Source organism: Accipiter gentilis, chromosome 17 (assembly GCF_929443795.1).
Source record: "Accipiter gentilis chromosome 17, bAccGen1.1, whole genome shotgun sequence".
NCBI lineage: Eukaryota > Metazoa > Chordata > Aves > Accipitriformes > Accipitridae > Astur > Astur gentilis.
In genome coordinates this window covers 4,007,091-4,031,487 of record NC_064896.1, presented here as the reverse complement: position 1 = coordinate 4,031,487, position 24,397 = coordinate 4,007,091, and the positions used below count along the sequence as shown (strand labels likewise).

Sequence of the window (24,397 nt, the reverse complement as noted above, 5' to 3'; positions counted from 1 at the left end):
TGATTACACTGCTGCAAATTCTGTGGAAGGTCAATTGATTGCTAATGTATACTGAACATAAAGATTTATTCAGAGCCCAACAGTGGCTGTGCTCCCCCTTCAAATTTTCAAACAAATAATTTTCCTCCTTATTCTTTCTCCCCCCCATCAAGTGTCAGATGCCATTTCCTCCCCCCCCCCCCTTTTTTTCCCCTTCTTGTTCTTTGTTCTCTTTTTACTGCCCCACAAAAGCAGATATTGTGCTTGCTGTAAGGTAAAATATTGCCAAAAAATCACTAGAAAAAACACACAATTATGCACCCCAAATCCAAACTGGTAGCAAATCAAGCCTCTATTCTATCCCACTATTACCAGCAAGTCCCAAAGGCTGGAAAGTGAATCTTAGCATGTTTCATTCTGCAGCCTGACTCACACAAGACAATGGAGTGGAAGGCATCTTGAGGCTGGCAGGGTGCTAAATGCAGAGGTAGGCTTTAGAAAGGTGAAATTTAGCATAGCATAGCTGTGAAATTACAAAGGAGTCAACAACCACCATCTCAAGGTTACCCATCCAGAGAGAACAGTGGGGATGCTGACTGAATATCACTGGAGATTTTCAAATAAAAAAGCTTTATATATGTAAACACACAAATATATATATATAAAAGATTATTACTAGTGGATTAAAAAAGTAGTACAGAACGAGCACAGCAAGTACGCAAGACAGAAAATATGACTGCTGGGATGTGGTATGTATATTGGAAACTATTACGTGAAACACTTGCCAACTAGATTTTTGAAAAGGAAGAGAAATGTAAAGAATCCCAGGAAACCTCCCTGACTACTTATTCGGTGTCTTGATATGGCATAGAATATATCAATCACCAAACTATGGAAATGTAAGTAAAGGAAGACAAAACAGAAAACCCTTCCAGTAATTCTGGAAGCAAGTGTAATAGACTGCTGAACCACAGGCATATAATCAGCAATCAGTATTGTAATACTGAAACAAGAGAAACTGTTAGCCCACTATGGTAACTCAGCTGAAAACACCAGAGTACAGAACACATAAAGCTAGAGGAATTGCAGTGTGCAGGGAATGAAAGTCACTAGCAGAGGGAAGCAATATTACATGTACCGTTGGGGTTGACACAGTAGAACACGTTTAAATGTAAGCTAAATTAGATTTGAGACCTGAATTTAAGTACTAAAAGGTAGCACTGCTGGTTTGTTACAGACCTCCAGGGCAGGTTGAGAAGAAAATGTTTTTACCCGTATAGCAAGCTTATAAAAAAGTGCCAGAATAAATCAGTAGGAATAATCGTCATGGATTTAAAAAAAAAAAAAAAAAAAAAGAAAAAAGAAAAAGCCTAAAAAAGGCCACATTCCTGGAGTTAGTAATGAACCATTTCTCCTTACAGTTTATTTGGATGTCAGCAGAGTCAAAACTCAAGGCCTTGGAAATAAGCCATATCAGAAGTTAGGTGGCATACAGAACCACATGAGTATCTTAGCAAAGGGATTGTGGTATCAAGAAATGCTGCCCAGTATGAGATGCCCAGGGGCACAGACTGCCTTTATTCCATCAGTGGGTATCTCAGTAACCACTTGGAGATTACAGACACATACACATCCTCCCAGGCATTCACTTGGCTGCCAGCCCAGGTAATGCCTGTGATAAAGGGCAATATATATATATATATATATATATATATAGGCTAAAAATCCTAATTCCAAAGGAACATAGAGTGTTTAAGGACTATTGTCAGGAAACCCATGATACATAGCTTAAGTCAGCTGATGTGACAGCGTAAGTTAAGCCAGTAACATGTGGAATTCATCTTGAAACTTAACCAGCTACAAAATTGGTACCAAGTGCCAATATGACTCAGTAGAGCCAAAACAAGCAGTAACAGCAATAAAGCTGAAGTATTTTAAATACATCAAGGATGAGGACTGGGAAGAGTTAGAAACAAGCAGTAACAAGTAAACTTTAATTGCTTAACTGATGACAAGCTGCAATGAATACTTTAATTAACAATTAAGGTTTTAATGCATGCACAGTGTCAAAGGTATAAAATGTTAATCACTCAAGCATTGTAAAACAATGGCAACGGATAGGTTAAGAAGTGAAAAGGCAAAGTTTTGAACATACACTGTAGAAATAACAAGAGATCTCACAATTCCTATCATTAGTTTGTTGGTTTTGGAGATCTATTGAAAGCACAGTTATGTTTTAATTATAATAATGTTCTTTCCACAGATACTGTAATACTTCTAAACACCATAAGTCTTTATCACGCTTGCACATGGTATTAGATTGGGATTCATCAGGTTTTTCAGAGTACAGGTAGCAATATTCACTTGAAGCTGCGATACTATACCACTGGCATCCAAGGCTTCAGTCGCAGTACACAGGAGCAAAGCTGCTAATGGCAGTGCTGGTATGCCATGTTATGCAGTGCTTGCACGCAGCCTGAAGTACCTTAGAGCTGTAGATGGGGAGTAAAACTAAACTGAAAGGGAAAAAAAGGGGTAAAAAAAGGCAGAAAGCAAAAGGAAGAAAAAACAGCAGAATGTAAAAAGCAGTATAAAGAAGAACAGGGAAGGCAGCTGTTGAAAATTTGGTGGGGAAAGGGCAGGGGGGGAAGATTGGTCAGGAATAACTTTGGAAGTGTTTATGAAGGGCTGAGGCCAAACAGTCCATTTAATCTAGGTAGTGAATGTTGGGGAAGGCACTCGAAAGAACTACAGCTGTAAAATTTCAAATAAGAAAGGTTGTGAACCCTTAGATCAACTTGTTAAAAAGGATACTGCAGAAGTTGGCAAAAAAAATGTAACATTCAGGGAGACAGGATATTCACATTTTTCAATGCAACCCAGGATTTTACATTTCTAACTCTCTTCTGTGACTAGAAATTCTTTTTCTGTCACTTCATATAATTTGCTTCAGATTTACACATGTAGAAAGCCCTGCCACCAGAGTTTTACTGCAGGACAATTCCTTCGTTGCTTCACCTCCTCCAGAACTCTTCAGCTTTGCAGCTCTCAACTACGCTTACATGTGTCGATTAGTGACAGCTGTGCCTAGCTCTGCATTTTAAGATTGGAGAGGGAACAAGGATGGGAAAATTGGTCTTAATTTTAAAAGCAAACAAAAATTCTACAAGAGTTAAGTATCTCAATCATGCTGTTTGTTCAGCCTAGCTGCTTTGCTTCTAACACTACGATGCTACCTACTGATAACTGTATTTACTGGGTTTGTGTAAGTTGATGGTGACAATTAAGATAAGTTGAGTAAATAACTGTAGTAGTTACAAGAATTTAGAAATCTATAGGTACATGAGAAGCTACCTGTATGTAATCTCTTTGAATTATGGGGGGCAAAGAAAAGAGGTTAAAAAAAAAAAAAAAGAGAAAAAGGAGAGCAAAAGAAACAAGAGAAAGAGGCACAATGCATGTAGATCTAACCTCTCTGGTTAGATTTCCAAAGAGGCAAGACTTCACACTAGCTTCTCTTTTCTTTCTGTGGGACATTACTTTGAAATCACTGACTACTTCTATTTATCAGAATGCCACATGAAACAAAGGCTAAAAATCCTACTTCTGAACTAAAGCATTACAGGATAAGTCACTACAAGAAGCCAGATGTCTGTCTCAGCTGTTCACACAACTACAACATCTCTACATGCTGAACACACTCATCATCTGGTGTTCTCATCTTTTTCTGGTTTTCCCTCCTTCTCTCACTCCACCTTTCCAGCCAGTCACCTCAAAGGTAATGGAAAGCACATGATTTTGAATGACTTTTGAAAACCAAGTAATTATATAAGGAATTGCTTATATTTGAATTATTTTCCGAAGACTAGCTGTCTTAAATATTAACTTTAAAGCAATGGCTGCTTTTTCTTTAACATTCCAAGCACTGTTTTCTAAACACCTGAGAGAGTCTAAAGCAACAAGATGCTCTCTACTCTCACGTGGAGATTCACTACAACTAGGATAAGCAGTATATCGTGACAATTTTATTACAGTCAGAGCTCACTATCAACTGTTTCACTTATGCAAAGCTAACATCTGCATTGTACGAGTTTGCTCAAGTTTCCGGCCACTGCATACATAAACCTCAACTCAACTAGAAACAGATATGGGACATTACCCTCACTAGAACTTTCAAAAGCCAGGTTTCCAGCCTCTACTAGAATAAACCGCTCTTTATTCAGAAATACGTTAATTGTTGTATTTCATCTAAAACTTAGCATACTTAGATACTCAGGAGGGCAGGGCTCTAAGATACTGTTTAAAACATGCTCACAACAAGCAAACGCGTAAGAATCTGTGCTTTGGTGGTGCGTTCTGCGTGTGGACACGTGGAAAGCATTCCCTCGTTCCAAGACACCGATGAGGTACCTCCCGCACCTAAGAACGTGGATCTCATTTCACCACAGTTTCCCTTCTCGTTTTGTATGTCAGAGGCGAGTCAGACACCACTGCGTTTTCACCCCCACGAGGCCATCCATCCCTGCTCCAGGCACGACCCACACAAGCTCTTACTCGCATCCCTCGCTGCTACACCTATCGCTCTCGCCCGCTTCCACCGCAGAGCCCACAGCACAGGCACCTTCACCACCACGTGAAAACCAAGTTTCTCAACCTCAGCGTGAAAGGCTGCAGCCCGCCAAAAGCCAGCAACCCAGATGCTGCCCGCTCCGCCACGCTGCTGCTGTCGAACCGCCGCAGCACGCAGTTCACAGGTTTAGCGCTACTGGCAAAACCCAGCCGTGAGAACCCACCCGCTAGGGAAACCTCCCCAAGGGGAAAACAGGGCGGCCAGGGCCCCCCCCTCCCCGTTCCACCACACAGGTGCGAAGCCCAGGGTGGTGGTGTGTGTGTGTGTGGGGCGGGGGGAGAGGCTCCCACCGGCTCCTCACCGCTTCTTCCTCCAGGCAGCGCCGACAGGACCTTGGCCAGCAGCTCCCCCCCACACCCCGCGTTCTCCCTTCCCCCAACCCCGGTTCCCGACGTCTCGGCGGAGCCGGGAACGGGTGAGGGGGATGAGGGAAGGGAAAGGCAGGCGGAGGGGCCGGTGCGGCCTAGCGGCGGCGCGACCAGGCCTCGGGGCGGGGCAGCGCCTGAGGGGGGAGACGGGGCGCCATGGCGCGCGCGGCCCCCGCTGACAGGGGCGGGGGCGGGGCAGCCGCTGAGGGGGACCGGGGGTGCGAGGGGACCGGGGCAGCGCGTCCCGGTCCCCGTCCTCCTCTTCCTCCTCCTCACCGCCACCAACCCCCCCCCCCCCCCCCCCCCCCTCCTTCACACCGGCGGCCGCTCGGTACCTGCCGTAGATGCCCTCGGTAATGCGGTTCCGCTTGAGCGGCCGCCGCAGCTTGCTGCAGTCCGCGCTCCTCCGCTTCATCCTCCCGGTCGCCCTCCGGCCCGGCCCAGCCCGGCCCGGCCGGCCCCGCCGTGCGCCCCGGCCCCGCGCTGCCCTGACCCGCCCAGGTCACGGCAGCACCATCCGCCCCCGCGGGGGGTTCGCTCGCGTGGGGCTTTTTTTTTTATAATTTTTTTTTTTTTTTTTTTTTCCCCGGGAAACAAAGAAATAAAAATAATTCCTGGTCCGTCCCTCCCCGCCGCGTCCCCCCGCGCAGCCGCCGCGCAGCGCCCCGCCTTTCCCGGCGCTGCCCAATCAAGCGGTCGAGCCCGCTGGAATGACGGCGTGCTCGGCCAATCGGCAGCGGGGAAAGGCAGACGGACGGCCTGGGAGGCCCATCGCGGCATCAGAAAGTTGGTCCCGCCCCGCGCTATCGGGTGGCCCGCCCACGCCCTTGATTGACGGCCGCGAGAACCCGTCAAAGAGAAGGATTCGTGGATTGATGGCTTATGGGCCAATCCCTGAGTAGGTTTTGTTCTTCTCCCTCCTACTGTCCTTTTGGGCTGGCTCTCGCCCCGTGTTGTGATCGACAGCAAAACCGCCCAATGGAAGAGACAAATAAAAATCAAAGGACAGCTCAGCTATCCATTCGGAAACGGAAGAAGGAGGGCTCAATTTCCTCTGTCACCGTAGCACTGAAGTACCGCCCCTCACACTTGATTGACAACCTCTCTGGCAAATAGGCTGTTGGGAAAAGGAGAGCTAAGTCTCAGGTGCAAAGGTAAGTGCAGGCAGCTTGTCGTGCTTCCCCCATAGCGCTGCCCTGGGCTGATGGCTCACCAGAGGGTAAAAAAAAAAAAAACCCTCAGACTGACTGACGGACTCCTCCAGCCAATAAAGAACGCACACAGCAGAGTGACAAGCGATCGGTCCAATCGCGAGGCAGGAAGCCGGGGGGGCGGGGCGATTCGGCCTCTCTTTCCCCAATCGGCCCAAAGACGGACGATGGTTGGAGATGGGCCAATCAGGGGCCATGAGGGACGCCAGCCTTGGGCCAATGGGAGGCTAGTCCCTAAGGGAGGCCTGTTGGAAGGGGTGGGTGTTCATCCAATAGGAGCCGAGGGGCGGGGAGGTTCCCACCGGCCCTGCTGCCGCCCGGGCCTGCCTAGTCACGGCCGGGCGCCGCCTCCTCCCCGCCACCGCCGCCGTCGGTTCAGGGCCCGGAGCCCGGGCTTTGGGCCTCCCCGCTTCGGTGGCCGCTCAGCAGAGCCCCCATCCCAAGGCCTGTGGTCCCTTTTGGACTGTGGATAACCGTGAGGAAACCAATGGCGGCCCCCGGGCCTGAGGGAGGCCGCCAACGCGGCTAGGCCCGCCTCGGCCCCGCCCGCCCTTTGGCTGACTGGAGGGTAACGATGCCCGGGGTGCCCAGAGCCTCTCCGTGCTGCCCTTCTCTTCTCCGGCCTCGCCCGGAGCTGGGTGGGGTGTCATGGAGCTGCCAGGCCTCTCTGGGGGTTAACGGGCCTCCCAAGGGTTACACGGTGCTGGGCCGAGCCTGAGGAGTGCGAGTCCCGATATGGCGTTAAAACTGGCACAGAGGAGTGCACCTGAGGCTGCTGGCCCTCTTGGCTGAGCCGATGGGGATATTTTGCTGGTAGTGGAGCTCTAATCTGAAAGTTATTTTGTACTTCTCCCTGTCTGAGATCACTGAGCTTAAGTTTTTCTGTCCGTGAGGGAGTTTAGGCTGGAAGTCCAAACATCAGCGTTGGCGGTGTGGCATGTCATCCTGGGGGAAAAACATGGGTAAATTTCTAGCCTTTGGTGTATTTTCCCTGAGTGTTAATGCTGACAGCAGATTTGGTAACAAGTGTCAAAAGAGCTAGTTGTGTTCATTTGACCATGGCAAAATGCTGGAAGGAGTTTTGGGTCATTCTTACCCTGGGTATGAGTCCTAATGGTTTATCTTGCAGGAAACAAATGAAAGCTAATTAGATATATTGCATTTATAAGCCACACAAAGACACTGCATCAGTTAGCTAAATCAATTCTTAAATTGCTGTTTCAGCTATCATCTTTTTCTTGTCTAGAGAAAGTTCACTAGGAGTTCTGGTTCTGTCTGAATTACCATGTGATCACAGAATTCCTATAAAAAGGAGCTGAATGTAGATCTTTCTGTATCAGGATTTTTCTGAAGTCAGGGCAGTGCTCTGCATGTCTGGAAGAGTTCTTTGAATGCTATGTAGGAGTTTCTGAAATGGGGGTAAGGATACTTGAAGGTTTTGTTAGGCCTAAATAAAAGCTGGTAAAGCAAATTGATACTGCATGTGAGGAAGGGGCAAGTTACCACCACAAATGCAAACCTTTCACAGATGGCTGGAAAACTACTATTGTGCCATATGGCCTGGGTTTGCAGGAGGAATGTCCTAAAATACAAGTGAACAGGAATTTTTCTGCGTATGTGCTTGTCTGACAGATATTTCTGTCACCAGTAGGTGGCTTTCTACCCATTTGTACGCATTATTACTATCTCAACCCCCAGCATGCAAGCACAGCACTGAGTTTGAAATGGCCTCAAAGTAGAAAGTCTGAGGCATAATTACAGTACTTTAATCTTCTGGACTACATGAACAAAGAATCGTTCAGTTTACCATAAGCACAGTGAATACTGAGAAGATGGTAATGTTCATATTATGGATTCATAAATTGTCCTCAACAACCAAATAATCTTATCTAACAAATTATGACATCTGTGCACAGCGATATACTGAACATAGTTAGCTTCCACCATATAGCCCTGCTTATGTGCCCAAAATATTAGTTCTAGTGGCTCCTGGTTTAAAAAAACCCAACAACTAAAAAAAGCCTTTGCCTTACCAAAAGGCTCAGAACCTGTAAGGCAACAGGTACTTTGTAGCCACAGTGTGGTAATAGAAGTTGCTACACTTCTGGATGAAGGCTAGGTCTGAATTAAAGAATCGGGAGGGTGTAGGTCTGTGGTTTGGTTCTCAGTTAAAAGCCAGCAGCACACTGAACACTGCGACTTCCCAGCCTGGGGACTACCAAAGGTCTTTCAGAGTGTTCACTGTAGCTGTTTCCATAGCCATAGTATAACCAATAGACCAATCTTACAAGTAGCATCAGAAATGCTACATTACTTCTGCATGTCCAGAGATTCTTGATTCTCTGGTGTTGGGTTGGATTCATCATGTATGAGAAGGTTTGTTGTGGGACATGGATGTAGAGCTATAGCCTAACCAACCCGAGAATCACATTGAGAATCTCAACAGGACCTTCCCTGACCTTTACATGAAGGGACTTGGATCTCGGATGGATATGAGCAATGTAAATAAATAATGCTTTTGCATGAACTTCAACATCCTCTTCTTGTGAGTCCATGTTCTTCTTTACTTGCCATTTAGCTGATATGTAAGGCTCAACAGCAGCCAAAGTACTGTATGGGTGGTATCCTGGAGCATTACAGTATTGACAGCTTGATATGTCTGTGCTCATGAGTACTTTTTGAGTTTAGTCCATGTCAGTTGTGGTAAGTTTGGGCTCCTGACATGCCACAGATAAGGAGCTGTTCCTTGCTGACGCCTCTTGGGCTTTTTATCGCTCTGAGTTTTTATTCCTTTCCCCCCCAACTCCTTTTCTATTGGTTTGAGGTTACTGGAGCATTTTTATAGAAAAAAATATTAATGTGTTTGTGCTTAATGTAGTCTAGGGCACAATGCCTTCTAAATACCGCAACTTCCGAAACATCATGCCATGGATACTCCTTTTTCTGGAAGCTGTTTTGATTATCCTCTTTTACTTTTTGTTCTCAGGCAGGGATGCACACGTATCAACCATCTCCTACCCAGGTAAGATTGGAAGTGTTGCTGTGAAAGGAAGGGTTAATGCCTGCTTTATTTTGCAGTGCAATAGAGATGGGATTCAGCAGGTTTGTGTAATAGTTAGTGAGAAGCAGAATGTTTTTACCGCCCTTTAAGTACCATACCTTGCTATGTATGGTGTGTATTTGTATCAAACCAATGACAGTGAATGACACCAAAAGTGATACTAAATTGCATTGTTGGTCTGTTTTCTGCTGCCTGTTTGTGGTAATCTTGACTCCTATGAAGGTAGCAAGCTTCTATGAACAACAAAGCTTCTGAGGGCAGGCACTGCTCTATGTTAAGTGCCTACCTCTGCGCGGCATGTGAAGGTGGTGTTGTGCTACAAAGTAAGAATTCAGGATGGCAGTATTTGAATGCTTGATGTAAATAAATGAAGTTAATACAGTGGAATTAAGGGTTTAAATATATTCTGGAGATTTATTTTGTGCATTGATCAAAGGAATGTATTAGCAGATTATGCTATGGCCATAGTGTGTAATGTATTTACGGTGTTGTGCAAATATGAGCTGATTAATCCTCATGACATTCTTGTGTTACCCTCCTAGTTTTATAGCTGGAAAAATGAGACCTACTTACTAGCAGTTTAATATTTTGCTATATGTAGAGGCTGGCATAACCATATGAGAATATGACTGTTAGCATGTCCCGGGGGACAATTCCAGGGCTACAGACCCAAGAGCTTATATCTTGGGCGGCCTCTTCCTTTTATGCAATGGTGCTGGTTTCCGTATTAAACTCTTTCTACTGCTGTTTCTGTTCCTTCTACGCAGATGAGGGCTTCATACAGGTTTCTTTTTTTAACTCATTTCTTCCCTAATGCCCTCAAGGAATGAATCAGCACTAATTCACAGTAACTCTCCCTGAAAAGTCTAACTTAAGCTCTTTAAATTCATTAAATGAATGTCCAAATTTCATTGCTACATGTACTTAATTTCTGTTGCGCTTTTTGACCCCTCAACCCCCATCCTATGGCATCCATTCTGATTACTTTGTAAAAATAAATTCAGTGTCAAGGGTGTTGTTTTTCTCATTACTTATGGATTGGAAAGAAAGCTCTGGCATCCTTCACTCAATAATAATGGCACCTGAATTTTTATCTGAAGGCTTCTTAGTTAATTGTGATTTTTTATTAATTTTTTTAACCAGAAATCCAGTCTACATTAATAACGTCACTGCTGTCTTGGTCTTTTCTGTCATGCAGCTTTTCAAGATGTCAACCATATGGTGATTTTTGGATTTGGCTTTTTCCTGACATTTCTGAAAAGATACGGGTTTAGCAGCACTGGATTCAACCTCCTGATCATTGTACTTGGTGTCCAATGCTCTGTGCTGATAGAACATTTATTAGGTTTCCGTATTCACAAAAGGGAAGACGAAGATGGTCTGAAAAGGTAATTAGTTTCTGTTAGAATTGGAATAATCTAGAACTGCTCATTGCTCTTTGTGAAGGATGAGGTCTTGTTATATGGACCTATTTGTGAATTAGCATAGTCATATTTGCAGACATTTTAGAAGGCTTTGGGTTTTTAAGTACATTTTACTGTCTGTCATTCTTTCTTTCTTGGCCCTGGTGTGGTCCTGATACAGAATTATTTTTTGCTTTCTTTTATTGCAGAATAACAAAGGCTGCTGTGAGTATGACTGCTGTGGTCATCTCCACTGGAGCTGTTCTTGGGAAGGCTAATCCTGTGCAGTTAATTCTGATGGCAGTTGTGGAGATAATAGCTTTCCATATGAGCAGATGGATCAACATCACATCCCTGCGGGTACTGTAGTATGATTTCCAGGCACATGGGGGAAAATTTCACTGGGACTTTGGAATGTTGCCTTTTGGTGGTTTGTTAGTGCTCTTCTGACAGGAACATCAGTGTATTTTATCTCATCTCAGTTAGACTGTGGCCACGGTTTCATTAAGAGATGAAGTCTGACTCAAGGACACAGAACTCCAAACCTGCGCACTCTTTTATCTATATAATTGCCCAGATCTATATTCTTGGCCTTAAAGGGTGAGCTGATCTGATGGATTGGGATGTAGTGCATTTGGCCTTGCCCATGCCCTGACCGTCCTCAACACATGAATGACAGCCTTGACCTACGCTAAGGCACTAATTGCCTTTAAACTTTAGCCCCTCTCTGTGTCAGTTCAGTCTGGAAGATTTCCAGTGAGAATGGTATACCAGCCCAGTATGGGCAGCAGAGTCAGACTTGCATTTAATGTACAATGTAAGCATACCCCGAACTCTGTATATGAATTGTGTGTTTATGTGCTGCACTGAATTCAGATAAGTTAATCTCGCATAAATAACTCATGCATAAACTGAGGGACTGTGAAAAGAAATTGCTTGTAGGTAGGTTACATGAGCAACTATATCAGGAACTGCACCAAAGGCTTCCTGTGGGATGAAATAAACCACAAATTTGATTTTTTCTATTGATACAGATTTCAGACAGTATCAGCATGATGCATGTTCACCTGTTTGGAGCCTACTTTGGTCTGGCAGTCTCCTCACGCTTCTCTGAGCCATCACCAAGGACTGAGAAGAATGCGAGTACCCCGAAGTCGGATTTGTTGTCAATGTTAGGTAAGGCATTTGCTTTAATGTCTCAGCTGGAAGAAGAGATTGCAGTAAGAACATAAGGAATGTTTCTAGGGGCTGGCCACGGCACACTGAAGCTTTTGCATCCAAAGTGCAGGTCTGAATGCAGCCAAGCATAGAAAACTGCTGCTGCCATCGTTCGTGGTTTCTGACAATGAGTTAGTGAGTCTCAGCATGTTTCCCACCAGGCATATAAGCCACTCCTGCAATGTCTGTGGTTTAGTGTGCTTTTGTCAGTCTCAGCATAAAGGCTATGCCAGGTTAACCGTTCCCTCTCCCAGCTAAGTTGTCCCCTTTGGGCTTGTATAGGCATATTGGTAAGGGACCTATGCACCAAAGTTGAGGTCATTACTTGTATTTCAGGAGTGCTTACGGTTCCTGGCTGGGGCCAAGGCTCAATTTTGTTTTGCAAGGTGCTGTACAGAGATATAAAAAAGGCAGTCCCTCCCTAGTAACGTAAATGAAAAGATAAAAGCCTGATGAAGGGTGGGGAATGTGATACAGACAGGCACACGAGGAAGGATCTGAGTGATGATATGCTGAATGTATAGGAGTTCCATTCTTTTTCTTAAAGAAGCAATTTGGTTTCTTTATTATCATCACTTCTGTTACGTAACTGCCACCAGCTGAGCTAAGATCTTTATGCAGAGGCCTACAGAGTCTTAATTCTCGGTCAGTCTTCACCCAGTTGAGGGAAAGAGAAATTTAAATGCTGGTCTTTTGAGTCCCTGGAGTTCTTGGTTTGCTGGAGAATTCAAGAAGATCAGTATTTTAATCTAACTCAACAAGACACTGCTAAGCCTTCATTATAATTTTAGTGCAGCTTGCTACAACCAAGTGCTTGCTATTTGGAGTAATCATATTGCCATGTCTTGAATAATTCCTGACATAACACGGGTAGAAAGGAGCAGCTGGGCAGGCAAATTCCTCACAGTTCCTTTTTGCATCCCGCTTCTGAGGCCTGTGTGAAGGGTGCCGAGGTCTTCACCCGCATTCGGACTCATATGGTGACTGTTTTATTTCCATAGCTGAGCAGATACTTGTAAGAATGCTTCAGGGGCATTAGTAGATACTTTTGTGTGTGTGTGTGTGACTGACTAATCAATGGAAATAAGATTGTCATAGTATGGACCATTCCACCAGTCCTCACTGCTACCATAGGTTTTGAATTGCCAAAATGGCCTCTCTTGTCTGAGAGGCATGGTTATCACCACCTTGGTGCACTGGAAGGGTGAAAATTAGCAGTGGAAATTGGATTTCAAAGAGCCAAGATAAGCTTGTACAAAAGCAGTAGCTGCCAGGGTTGCTAGAAGCTGGAGTTAACCATTGTGCTGTGTAGTGACAATGCCTGTGTCACTTCTTAATTGACTTGAACGAGAACAGTTCGAGTTAGATACTGTCAGGTGAATTGAACAGGGGTCTGGTACCTCTGTAGCATGGAGAACAGAACATTAGCTATGGAAGTTGACTGGACAGCAAAAAATGACTGGACAAGGCAAAATAAACTGTTGCTTGTTTGTATTGTCATCTGTGCACTTAGAGCTATGCTTAACTCAGGGAGCAGGGGCACAGATTGCCATGTGTGGTCCCACTAGACTTAGTGTGAGGCCACCTACTTCCCTCTGCTGGTTGGAATTTCATCTGTGGGTGTGTATCCATATGCACTTAGAAAAAGATGTATCCTGCCAAGAACTGAACTTGTTTTATAGAGGCTGAGATTCCTAAATGCTGACAATTAGGGCCCAGGTCATAGAAGCACAAGAACCTGTTTTCATTCCTATTGTTAGCGAAGCCTATGTGGTTGTGAAAGTGTGACACCGTGCAGTGATCTTACAGAAGGAAAGTGAATTGTTCTGTTGGACCTATATACCAGGGAGTAGCTATTTGGTAGGTAACTTTTTCACAGATAACAAGGAAGTTAAGCTGTGTGTAGCTGAGTTGGTGAAGCATGATCACCTCAGCTCCAGCTATTGGTCTTTAGCCCTCCCCTGGAGTAATCCTAGTAGAGGTAGAGAGGATTCTGTTCTTATAATCCAGTTCATCCTCTTTTTCTCTTCAAACCTTGCCAGGAGGCAAGACAACCAGTACCAGTTGTACTGGAAGCCAAGGTAAAAGACATTCCAAAGGGGACTTTGAGTTTCTTTATAGTGATTTGTACCATGTGAGCTGTTTTCTCTTCCTCCTTGGCTTGCTTTCATTCTCTCTTGCAGCTGGTTTTGAACAGTTATTCCACAGTTCCATGAAAATAAGCAGAAATTTTGGCCAAGGACATTGGAGCAAGCCCCTCATGCCTGTGCAGAACAGGCAGGATGCTGATCGTTTAGAAATCAACAGTGGGATTGTTCCCACTTGTATCTGAACCTGCATTTAAGGGGACGATAGCACAAAGCTGAAGTTAAAAGGTTTTCTTGAATAGAGAATCCTACCTTCAACTCTGCAAAGGACCAGCCAGATGCCAATAGAGCTGTGCTTTGGCTGTATGTTTGACATTACAGTGGTATGTTTCTGGGAAGGTGTTGGTATAGCAGGTAACTCTCAGGGCTGTCTGCATTGTGAATTGTTATCCTTTGTTCACAACATGGGAATTATAGCAAATGCAAAATGCGGGGTGGAGCCCTCCAGAGACAGCCGGTGATAGATTCACTGTGTTAGAGCAGGTAATGATAGTTACTTGTCTTTGTCTCCAAGGTACTCTCTTTCTCTGGGTATTCTGGCCGAGCTTCAATTCTGTACTACTTGAGAAAAACAACACCAAAGCAATCTACAACACCTACTTTGCCCTTGCAGTGAGTGCTGTAACTGCCTTCGTGTTGTCTCTTCTGACTGCAAAGGATGGAAAATTCAGAATGGTAAGACATGAGAGAAAATCACTGCATTGAAAAGATATTTTTCTGTTCTCTCAGCAAGACACTGGAAGGATAATATCTATTAAATAAAAACAAGTCCAGGTTTTCAGCCTGACAGTCATCATTAGCCTCTCAAGCAGAACACTGAAGCTGTACCTTAGAAATTATGTTCTCAGATTGTAATTTACAGTATACAGTGGCCCAAATTCACCCTAAAGAGATTGCGCTTGCATGAGAATAGCAATCTATGATTCTGAGCTCCTGTAAGTGATGACCAAATTCTCACTCCATGTTTTTGTTGTTTTATTTTACAGACTGATATCCACAGTGCAGTACTAGCTGGTGGGGTCACTGTTGGTTATGCAGCAGACATTATCAAGTATCCTTGGATTGCAATGATTTTGGGTCTGCTTGCCAGTGGGATAGCCGTATTAGGATCTTACTGTTTACAGGTAATACTCAAAACCTGAAATTGTTTTTTGTATAAGCTGTATAAATTTCTTTTCCAATGTAACATACCTCAAGGGAAACCTCTCTTTCAAAGAGATTAAAGCTAGGAAACCCGAAGTCTTTTGAGCAGAGTGTAGAATTGCAACTTCTAAGACCAAAGTTCATTTTCTAGGTCTGCAATAGACAATATGCTATTATCAACTTGTGTTTTAGTGTATCACTTAAACCTTTTCTTCTTCCCAGAGATGCTTGCATCCTGCTCTCAAGATTCATGATGCCTCTGGAATTCATTTCACTTTTGGCTTGCCTGGTGTGCTTGGAGCTCTTGCCCAGGTTGTTCTCTCAGCATTAGAAAATTGGACCGAGTCATCAAGGTACATAAATCACTGCTACTAAGTAATAAGCTTAGCTAATCATTATTGTCATGTTTCCTTAGAAGAGTTCTTACACATACAGAAAGCCCGAATGTCATCACAGATAAATCATTTTATACCAGATAACCTAAGATAATCTCTGAAGTCCAAAAAAGTCAGTAACAAAGACTTTCAGAGTTGAGCAGAGTTTGTTTCAAAACTTTAATACTAGCTTTTAGTCCTGTTTTCTGTCTGCCTTTTTATTTGATATTAAATACAGCAGACACAGGAGATGAAGGCTGGGGATATGCATCCTTCCAAGACTGATTTTGGCTTTTGTGATGTGTTTTGGGGAGCTTTGTATGCTAATATGGGGCAGGGGGTGGCGGGCAGAAATCAGCATCTCTCTTTGAATGAGGCTTTAACTCTGACTCAGAGGCAAGAATGCCACTTTGGACTAAAGCCAGTCTGGACACTGAACTGGAAAATATACTTGGGGAGATACCCTGCAAAAGCTGAAGGGGTCAGTTAAGAATGTTCTCCATAGGTTGTTCTGATCTGGTACTGGCACCTCATTTTTGCAAATCAAGCTCATGTTGTGTCATACAAGAAGTTCTCTGATTTTCTGTTTACACAGGAATGAATCGCAGTGTGGCATAAGGGACTTACGCTTCTCGTCATGTTCTTATTGAAACAAACAAATTTAATGAAGTTTTAGTACCATAGTGATGGTTTCTAAGGGCAAAATATGTCCTCTGAAGTCTGTATTAGGCTGGATAGAATCTCTTAAAACATCTAACTGCAGCTGCAGAGAGATTTGAGAGTAACAGAATTTTATGAGAGGTTTTGATGTAAAATGCTGTGTAGATAGAGATTTATTAACGGTCTTAATGCTAAATTCAGCAACTGTAAAAGGTGAAACACTTGTTTCGCTTTTCAGACTGGATTATTTGGTCATGATTCCTATTGGTGCCTTCTGCCTGACCATCAGTGTTGCCTTGATAACAGGTTTTATTACAGGTCAGTATTGAAAAATGTGTTTCAGTAATATCTTCCTCATTTCCTCGGGACAAGGGTTATGTCATCTTGCACCTGCTATCATGCCAGTGCAACGCCTTGCAGAAAGAGGCCAGTTTAACTGGGGCTCTGAAATGTGTCTATGGGTGACTTAATTGTAGAAACCATGGAAACATGCCAGGGACTCTTCAAAACCAGACTTTTGAAGAAGAGATGTAGTCAACATAAATAACCTATTAGCACCATTCTTTCATTGGTGAAGTTTATTTTAATAGATGCTTAACAGTTGCCTTCAAATTTCAGAGAAGAGATGTGTGAGGATGAAAGTATTTTTACATTTGGGTATTGTCTCAGTGACAGAAAAATGCTGTCTAGAGCTTGTCACTTTTTAGGCCAGTTGGTATGAATCTGCAAAGTTTCAAAAATGTCAGTAGCTTGCTTGCATCAGCCAAGCACTAGGCCTTTGATCACTAGTGGTTTGCAGTCATCAGGGCTCCTGTGTTTCCCATGTGACATACTGTTTTATAGCAGATGCTGTTTTTCAACAGCTGTTAACTGTCTTGAATAAAAGAGAAATGACAGATGAAAATTGCTGTGTGATACAATCTAAAATAATTTTGATTTTTTTTGTCCTTTAATTGATCTGAAACCTCTGCATTACTTTCAGTGTAATTAAGAAGTTGAGCTAATCAAGCAGATTTTTAAAAAACATTCAGCTAAAATAATCAAACATTCAGTGTTTAACCAATTGTTTAAAAATCCAGATGTTTCCATCTGAAATCCCAAGCTAACAGTGCTGATAAGCCCAATTGCTTTAAAGACACAGGCATTTTTCATGCAAGAAGTTAATTTTTGATGTATTTTTAGAATCTGGCAGGCTGTTTAATGGGGTTTTACCTAGAGTAATTATTTTTTAATAACACAAGCCTTGATCCTGGCAAGCTTCTCTCTTTGTATTTAAGGTCAGCTTGAGTCAAGGGGCTCTGCTGCAGCATTTAGTTCTGAATGTGTATTTTGATCTATGTTACATTTAGATGTGTGTTACTAAGAAACCTCCAGTTACACACAATCTTCCCCTTTCCCTGATGTACACATTTATATTGGATATATGTGTTTTTACAAATAGGTTTAATCGTAAACCTCAAACTGTTTAAGACCACCCCTGTATCAAAGTACTTTGAAGACCAGTTTTATTGGGAGGTAAGTTTCAATGTAAAATTAACTTTGTGGAAGTATATATAGCACCTTGTTGACCTCGATGAAGAACTCTAGGTATTTGAATTAAAAAAAGGAGAATTCCATTTTGGATGCCCTGTTTGAAATGGATGAACTGTTCCCACAGTTAATTCAGAGCCTGAACATTATAAATGCATGTAGTCTTCAGCTAAGATTGTCAGAGCTGTTGGCGGCCACAGGGCTGAATTGAAATGATCTTGTTTGTTGTAACACATAATCTTAGCTGCTCAGACATCCTCTGGGATTGACAGCCCTGGCCTCTGTGCTTCATACACACTCCCTGAGGAGACTTGAGCAGCATCTGAGAGAGAGATTTTCAGAAGCCAGTGAATGGAATGGAAGGTGCTTTTTATGCAAACAGACCAAGCCTCCTGGCCTTCATGGGTGCAGAGCGGCTGTTCAGTCTGATGCACAAACGCAGGCCTTGGGCACCTTTAGGTGCTGAATGTGATGCTATATCTGAATTACAGAAAAAAGAAATGGATGAAAATAAGCTTCTAATAAGGTTTTCCATTGCCTTTTTCATATGATGATTTGATGCATAAAATGTTCTGATACAAGAATGTTTGTCTTCACAGTTTCCCCATTTGGCTGTTGGATTTTGAATGGAGGAACCCAGATGACAGATTTGACCAAGATAAGCTTTTCCTGTTTGTCATTAGAGAAAATCAATAACTACGATGGGTTGAAAGAGCACTTAAGTATCAATTCTCAGGCTCAAAAAAGCCATCCCAATGGCATCCCACAAAAAAATTAGTAATAAACTGTTGTAGTTATTCTTGAAAGATACAGAGTGTAACTTTACAGATGCAAACTCAGGCTGCATTTAGCTTTTCTGCTTTGTTGGTCTTACCTTAAATATTCCTTTGTGGGATACATACAAAAAAGTTGGCTGCATTAATTGCTGTAATGGCTTATCAATAAAAATGCTTGGAAACTTTAAACTATTTTTAGCTCCCAAGTTTAAAAGCCAAAATATGTATATTAAAGTATAATTTTTCAAGGAGTACATATTCATTCTTATCTAGCAAAGCATTCAAGTACTTGTTTTTAAGCTAAATTAATTCTGTTCAAGGCCTTGTTAAGCAAGGATTTGATGAGTAAGCTGGATCAGGGCCAGAACTCTGCATCTTGCCAGACTGAACTCTTTGAGTTATCTGACTGCTTAAAGAAAAATCTATAATTACTTGGCTCAGGCTAGCTATTTGGAAGTTCAAATGGCAAGAAGTTAAATTGTTCTGCTTGTGGACAGTCCCCCTGAAATCAATGGTATTTACTTGTATTCAAGGTTTGGCAGCAAACCTCAGAACAGCCTGTCTGTGCAGTGACAGTCTGCACCACCATGGGGTCACAGCTGCCCAAAAGGCCCTGGCTGCCCCAAAGGCATAGACAACCAGAGAGACTGAGGGAATAGTCCTTGCTACTGCGTGGTACCAAGGCTAAGACCCCATTTCTGAAGCATTGTATGTTGAGCTGTTTTACTCCAAGACAAGCAGGAGGCTTTGGTGCATGAGCTAGGGCCTGACCAGGCAGAGGATTCTGTGCAAGCAAACCCTTGTTTTTAAATGGATTGTGATCTTCAGCGTTTCTTCTTTGTTTCAAACTAGTTGACCTAGAAAAACTTTTCAAAAATGCTTACCTAATAAAAAAGTCAAAATTTGATTGTTTTTATTTATTCAGCACGCTTGCTTAAAAATGAAGCAAGGAGGAAAAATGTCATACTGAAGACAAGGCATGAGTTCTTTGATGCTCACTGCAGTAATGTATGCTGACCTTCATTCATTTGGGTTTAAGCAAAGTAAATCACTACAGTTAAAGAAGCGTGAGACAGGTTTCAAGTAATGAAAAATTACTTGCTGGGGAAGGGACAGTTTTTCTTACTTCCAGGTCACAAAATAGCCAGTGATCTGCCGAGTTTATCAGCTGCCTGCATTCAGCCTGGACGCACGCTTACATAGTCACACTATCTCACAGTAACACACTACTACCTGTGTAATAGTCTAATCCAGGCTCAACTTGTGTTCTCCACTTCCTTAACTTCCCAGCAACCAACCAAACATAACTTCTGCAACACAAATGGTTTTCTAGCAGGAGTGCTTTTAAAGAATAGTATTTTATTCCCTCCCTTTTTCCCACATCTCTTTTAGCATTGATTTCTTGGGCAACTAGCCTAGGTGAATGCATAGGAAGGGGCAGATACAGGATTAAAATTCTCCCTGGTAGTGACCGTCCCCGGTCTGAGGAGTACTCTTTGCCAAAGAGAGGACTCTGAGCTGAAGACTACTCTTCCTTTTTTTTTTTTTTACAGTGGTTAGAAAATAGTTGACAGCAGGCTTTGTGGATGAGCTACTTCCATCTAGAGCCACTTCCTCATTTGTACTTGTGCCTCTACAATGTCATCCACAGCAGCTGTAAGTTGTTACTCACCATTATTGCCACAGGATAAATTAAGTATTGGGGGGGGAGAATCCCAAAGCAGCATAGTTCTATATTATGCAAGAAAAGCCACACACAGTAAGTTTTGAAATTGAAGAAATGGTTATATTGTCCAGATATAGGAAATATTTAATAAATATATGTTAAAAAGTTGTTTTAAAGCATTTAGTAAGTCTTGGACTGTAGATAACGTCATAGAAACAGCTGGTTAAATACATCCATTTTTCACTATACTATTTACTTGTAGCAAACATTATATCATAAAAGTGACTGCCATTGTTACTCGTAGCAATTTTACATTTGTCAAAAACATTACAACATTTAAATCAACATACAAGAGTAAAAAAATGAAACAGAATAGAACCAGAATTTTTAGTGCTATGATTTAAGTTTTCCTTATTTTATCTTTAGACACAATTGAAGGTTACTGTTTACAAAATGGTTTTACAAAATTTGGGAGTGTGCAGTTAAAAAAACAGCATGGCCAATGCACTTCCACAGGCATGTTCATTGCCACAAGTCTTCCGTGCGACCGAATTTAAAGACCAGTCCTCTGTTTAAAACAGAATAAAGGGACATGAATACATAATGGAGCAAATCAAATAACTAGTACTTTAAATACATGATTTCAGGGAGCAAGTTGTAGTATTTGTAAATCGAAGTCCTGGTCCTGCAACAAAACCTATGCAGACAGATCCCAGAGATCTACTGCCTTTACCAGCAGTTTATTCACACGTATCTAGTTACCAAACAGGGTTTAAGAAAAAAACAAACCAAAAACAGATTACAGCAAGTTTCAGTTTTTATCATTAAAAACAAATTAGACAAAAAATGAACAATGGAAGATAGTCTTACCCAAAAAAGATGAATGCATTCTGGAAGAACACAGCTATTCCTGGGTATACTACTGGTTTTTCTAACACAAGAAAAAAGTCTCCATAAATTTTTTGGAAGTCATTTTCAAGCATATCACATCTCTGACATTTCAGAGACACTAAATTGCACTTGTTAACAAAGATAACCTGTTTCATTTAAATAGGAATATCTGGAGTCTATGCACTGTGAAGCAGTGGTAAGGAGCCAAGTTTGACAGAGGGATCCATTACCATGTAGGATTCCCAAGATGCAGGAGTGAAGTGACAACAAACTCTTAGTGCTGTTGCTACTACACAACAAATCTGCCTAAGCCAGATTGTTCTCTCATACAATTAAGACAGCACTGTGCAGACCCCTTTCTTTCTCTAACAAGATGGTTGCCTCCAATCTCTGTTGCTCAGTGGTGTGATGCAGAACACAAGCATAAGCCTTACCTCACTGGAAATTTAATTCAACCGCTTTTGTGCTCCCCTGCCATCATTCAGCTTTCCAAATAAAAGAAGCCTGTCCTGTTCTAGAACCAAAAATGTGCCTCTCAAATGCATTGCTCATGAAGACTGTAATTACTACATGGGACTGCACATCCTGTTTGGAATGCATGTGTGTCTATATATATATACATATATGCATATATATCGACACACAAAATGTGAATGCACATTAGCACTCCTATGCAACTAACACACCTAGGTTTCCTTGAAAATCCCCTGTGCATTGAGTAAGGCAAAAGCTGACAAGAATGTAAACAAAACCACCAATGTGCCCTGACTAGTCTGAAATTCACTTCAGCTCCACGTACAAGTAGTATCTTTACATTTACTTAAGTGACCTAACTTCCTTTTGAAGAACAAAGACTAACACACTACAGTTTTCACGTCTTTCTCAAGACTTGCCTTCACAAAAAGTTACCGTGGTACATGGTAAGGTATGAATTTAAATAGGCAATTTGAATTAATTTCTTCCCTTTTGCTAATTTAGCATATAGGCTTTGGGAGCAATCTGCATGAAGTCAGTAATTTTTATTCTGGGAATAAGCGTTCATCCAGGGAATTATTCCCATATAACTGCAGCAGTCTAATTGTATCAGTCCAGTTCTCAGTTGAGACCTGTGTTTCTAGTGAGGCTAGTTGGAAGTTTGTGCCTTAGAAGTAGATAAAATCCATCCCAATAATAGTAGATAGTATGGAATAGTGGTGCGTAGGGAACAAAAATATTAAAACTGTCCCTGCCTAGAAATGTAACTAAAAATAAGTTCTAAAATTCAATAGTCATTTAAAATACTTTAAATTTTCAAAAATGGATCAGGTCACATTCCATGCTGTATCTTACCTTTAACAACATAGCCTCCAAAAAGGATCCACATGGAAGCAATCAGAGATCCAAAAGCCATCATAAAACCAATGAAGAGCCAGATCCGAGCACCTTGAAAAAGATATAGGGATGTTCTGTGCCTCTGTCCGAGTACAGACATTTGTGACTTTCAGCATGCTTTTGTTTCAGAGCGCCTGTCACACACCAGAGCTATGCACAGATACACAATGTGCACACTGGTACAGCTCTTACAACTCTTCCAAGACTAAGGGCTTCACAGATCTATCGCTATACAATAGCCTACGCCACTGTACCTGTTTGTCCTAGACAGCCTTCACTGTAACTGTCACCCCGCACTTGTCCATTAGACACAGCATTGATCCTGTACCAGCAAAACAGGATAAAACGGGGTAAACATAGGTAAAGCAAGAAGTAAGCGTTTACAAAACAATAGGAGAAAGTTCTCAGAAACATATATAGAAAGGATGATGTTGTGGTTTGTTTTTTGTTTTTTTTAAAAGAAAGACAAGGCTAAACTTGGAAAGCATTTCTCCAGACAAATAAGACTTAGACCTGCACTATATACTTAATTTTTAAAAAATGGTTCCTTACTATAAATATCAACTATAAATATCAAATATATTTGATATCCAATATCAATAAATATAAGAAAGATATTAGAGATACTCAGATAGTAACTTGATTTGTTATTCTTAGTTACCTCTCCATTTAATACTATGCGTTCTTTTATTAATTGCATAAAATAAGTTCTAGGAGTGTGTAGCTCTGATCAAGATGTTACACTTACATTAGGAACGCAATAGTGGCTATAACCCCACAAGCATGATATGAATGGTTGAAGTCTTCCACTTTAGGGTATTTTACAGCAGCATCTATGATTATCCACCAACCTGTAAAAAACTATTAAAAAAGAATAAAAAGCACAATACCTTAAAATACGGACATGAGCCTTTTAACAATATATGATTACTCTAGAAAACATTAATATATAAAATCATTCTTACAGTCTCCAACCCAGAGTCAACTGATAGCGTAACTAGTTTTGACATCAACTTAGGAACAAGGTTAAATGCAAAGCTAGAGATTTACCTACTCCCAATAGTTATTACATGGGTAGAAACTGCGAAACGTAAGTAGCACGTGGATGCAAGCACCCCAAACAGATTTTGTCGTTAATTCTGCTCCTGCATACAAGGACTATGTATCCTTGTTCTTCCTTTTACTTCAGACAGCTAATAATTTTTAGCTCATCGACAGCTGACTACATCTAAAAAGCCCAAAAGCAGCATAAGAAAAGCCGTACGTACCAGCACTCCTGCAGCAACAGAAGCGATCGTGTTTCGTTTCTCTCCCCAATCAACACACTCCGAGCACCTCAAGCTCTCAAGAAAACCTGACATTTTTCAGCGCTCTGAAGAACTGCAGAAGAAAAAGGGACTTTTCTTTCCAAGAGGAAACGCATCGCACATCAGGAGCTGGCATACAGCAATGCGCACCGTGCGAGGCAGCTTAGAACCGGTAAAAGCTACCACAGCGGGGGCCCCCTTCCCGAAGGACGACCGAGCAAAGCAGCTGACAGACCCTGGCCACCAGCACCCACCCGGGACACCGCTGGAGAGGCGACGGCCTACAAACCGAAGACACTGCCGGTCAGCGCAGCCAGCCCGCGGAGGCGGGGGCTCCGCCGCCCTCCCGCACCCAAGGCCGGAGACATCTAGCGGGGCTACGGCCAGCCGGGAGGGGAGGAGAAGGCTCCGCTCAAGCGTCCCGCCCTATCCGGGGAGCGCTCAGGCCCCGAACCGGCGCCTCACACCGCGTCCCCGCTTACCTGAGGGCGGGGAACGACCGTTGGCCGCCAGCCTCCCCTACCTCGCGACCGACCCCGCCCACACAGCGCATGCGCGGCGCTCAGCCGACCCTCCTCCGCTAGAGACGGGGCGGCTGTGCGCAGGCGCACTGGATTGTAGACGACTCCCAAACGGATCCTACTGCGCATAGGCTGCAGTAC

General features: G+C 42.8%; 3 protein-coding genes across 4 annotated transcripts in view; 1 reads left to right on the top strand and 2 right to left on the bottom strand.

The window, feature by feature from the left end:
* Nucleotides 1–5,624, bottom strand: part of MACO1 (macoilin 1) — a 30,599-nt gene extending 24,975 nt beyond the window's left edge. Inside the window, exon 1 of the mRNA XM_049820248.1 lies at nucleotides 5,313–5,624. Within this exon, the coding sequence (XP_049676205.1) occupies nucleotides 5,313–5,392 (80 nt within the window). The 5' untranslated portion in view covers nucleotides 5,393–5,624. The remainder of the gene's footprint in view (nucleotides 1–5,312) is intronic.
* Nucleotides 5,625–8,883: 3,259 nt separating this feature from the next.
* RHCE (Rh blood group CcEe antigens) lies at nucleotides 8,884–19,407 on the top strand. Its single transcript, XM_049819754.1, has 10 exons — nucleotides 8,884–9,210; nucleotides 10,448–10,637; nucleotides 10,862–11,012; nucleotides 11,687–11,828; nucleotides 14,532–14,692; nucleotides 15,004–15,141; nucleotides 15,383–15,513; nucleotides 16,433–16,512; nucleotides 17,636–17,709; nucleotides 18,324–19,407. The coding sequence occupies exons 1-10, from the start codon at nucleotides 9,078–9,080 to the stop codon at nucleotides 18,348–18,350; spliced, it is 1,227 nt and encodes a 408-aa protein (XP_049675711.1). The 5' UTR covers nucleotides 8,884–9,077; the 3' UTR covers nucleotides 18,351–19,407.
* An 857-nt stretch (nucleotides 19,408–20,264) lies between these two features.
* Nucleotides 20,265–24,395, bottom strand: TMEM50A (transmembrane protein 50A). 2 transcript variants are annotated; one of them, XM_049819757.1, is made up of 7 exons: nucleotides 24,218–24,395; nucleotides 23,697–23,808; nucleotides 23,177–23,289; nucleotides 22,683–22,750; nucleotides 22,387–22,479; nucleotides 21,037–21,097; nucleotides 20,265–20,734 (listed from the first exon to the last, which is right to left on the bottom strand). In XM_049819757.1, the coding sequence occupies exons 2-7, from the start codon at nucleotides 23,787–23,789 to the stop codon at nucleotides 20,689–20,691; spliced, it is 474 nt and encodes a 157-aa protein (XP_049675714.1). In that variant the 5' UTR covers nucleotides 23,790–23,808; nucleotides 24,218–24,395; the 3' UTR covers nucleotides 20,265–20,688. The 2 variants fall into 2 exon arrangements, with proteins under 2 accessions (XP_049675714.1, XP_049675716.1); XM_049819759.1 differs by lacking the exon at nucleotides 24,218–24,395 and adding an exon at nucleotides 23,990–24,208.
* Nucleotides 24,396–24,397: the final 2 nt, after the last annotated feature.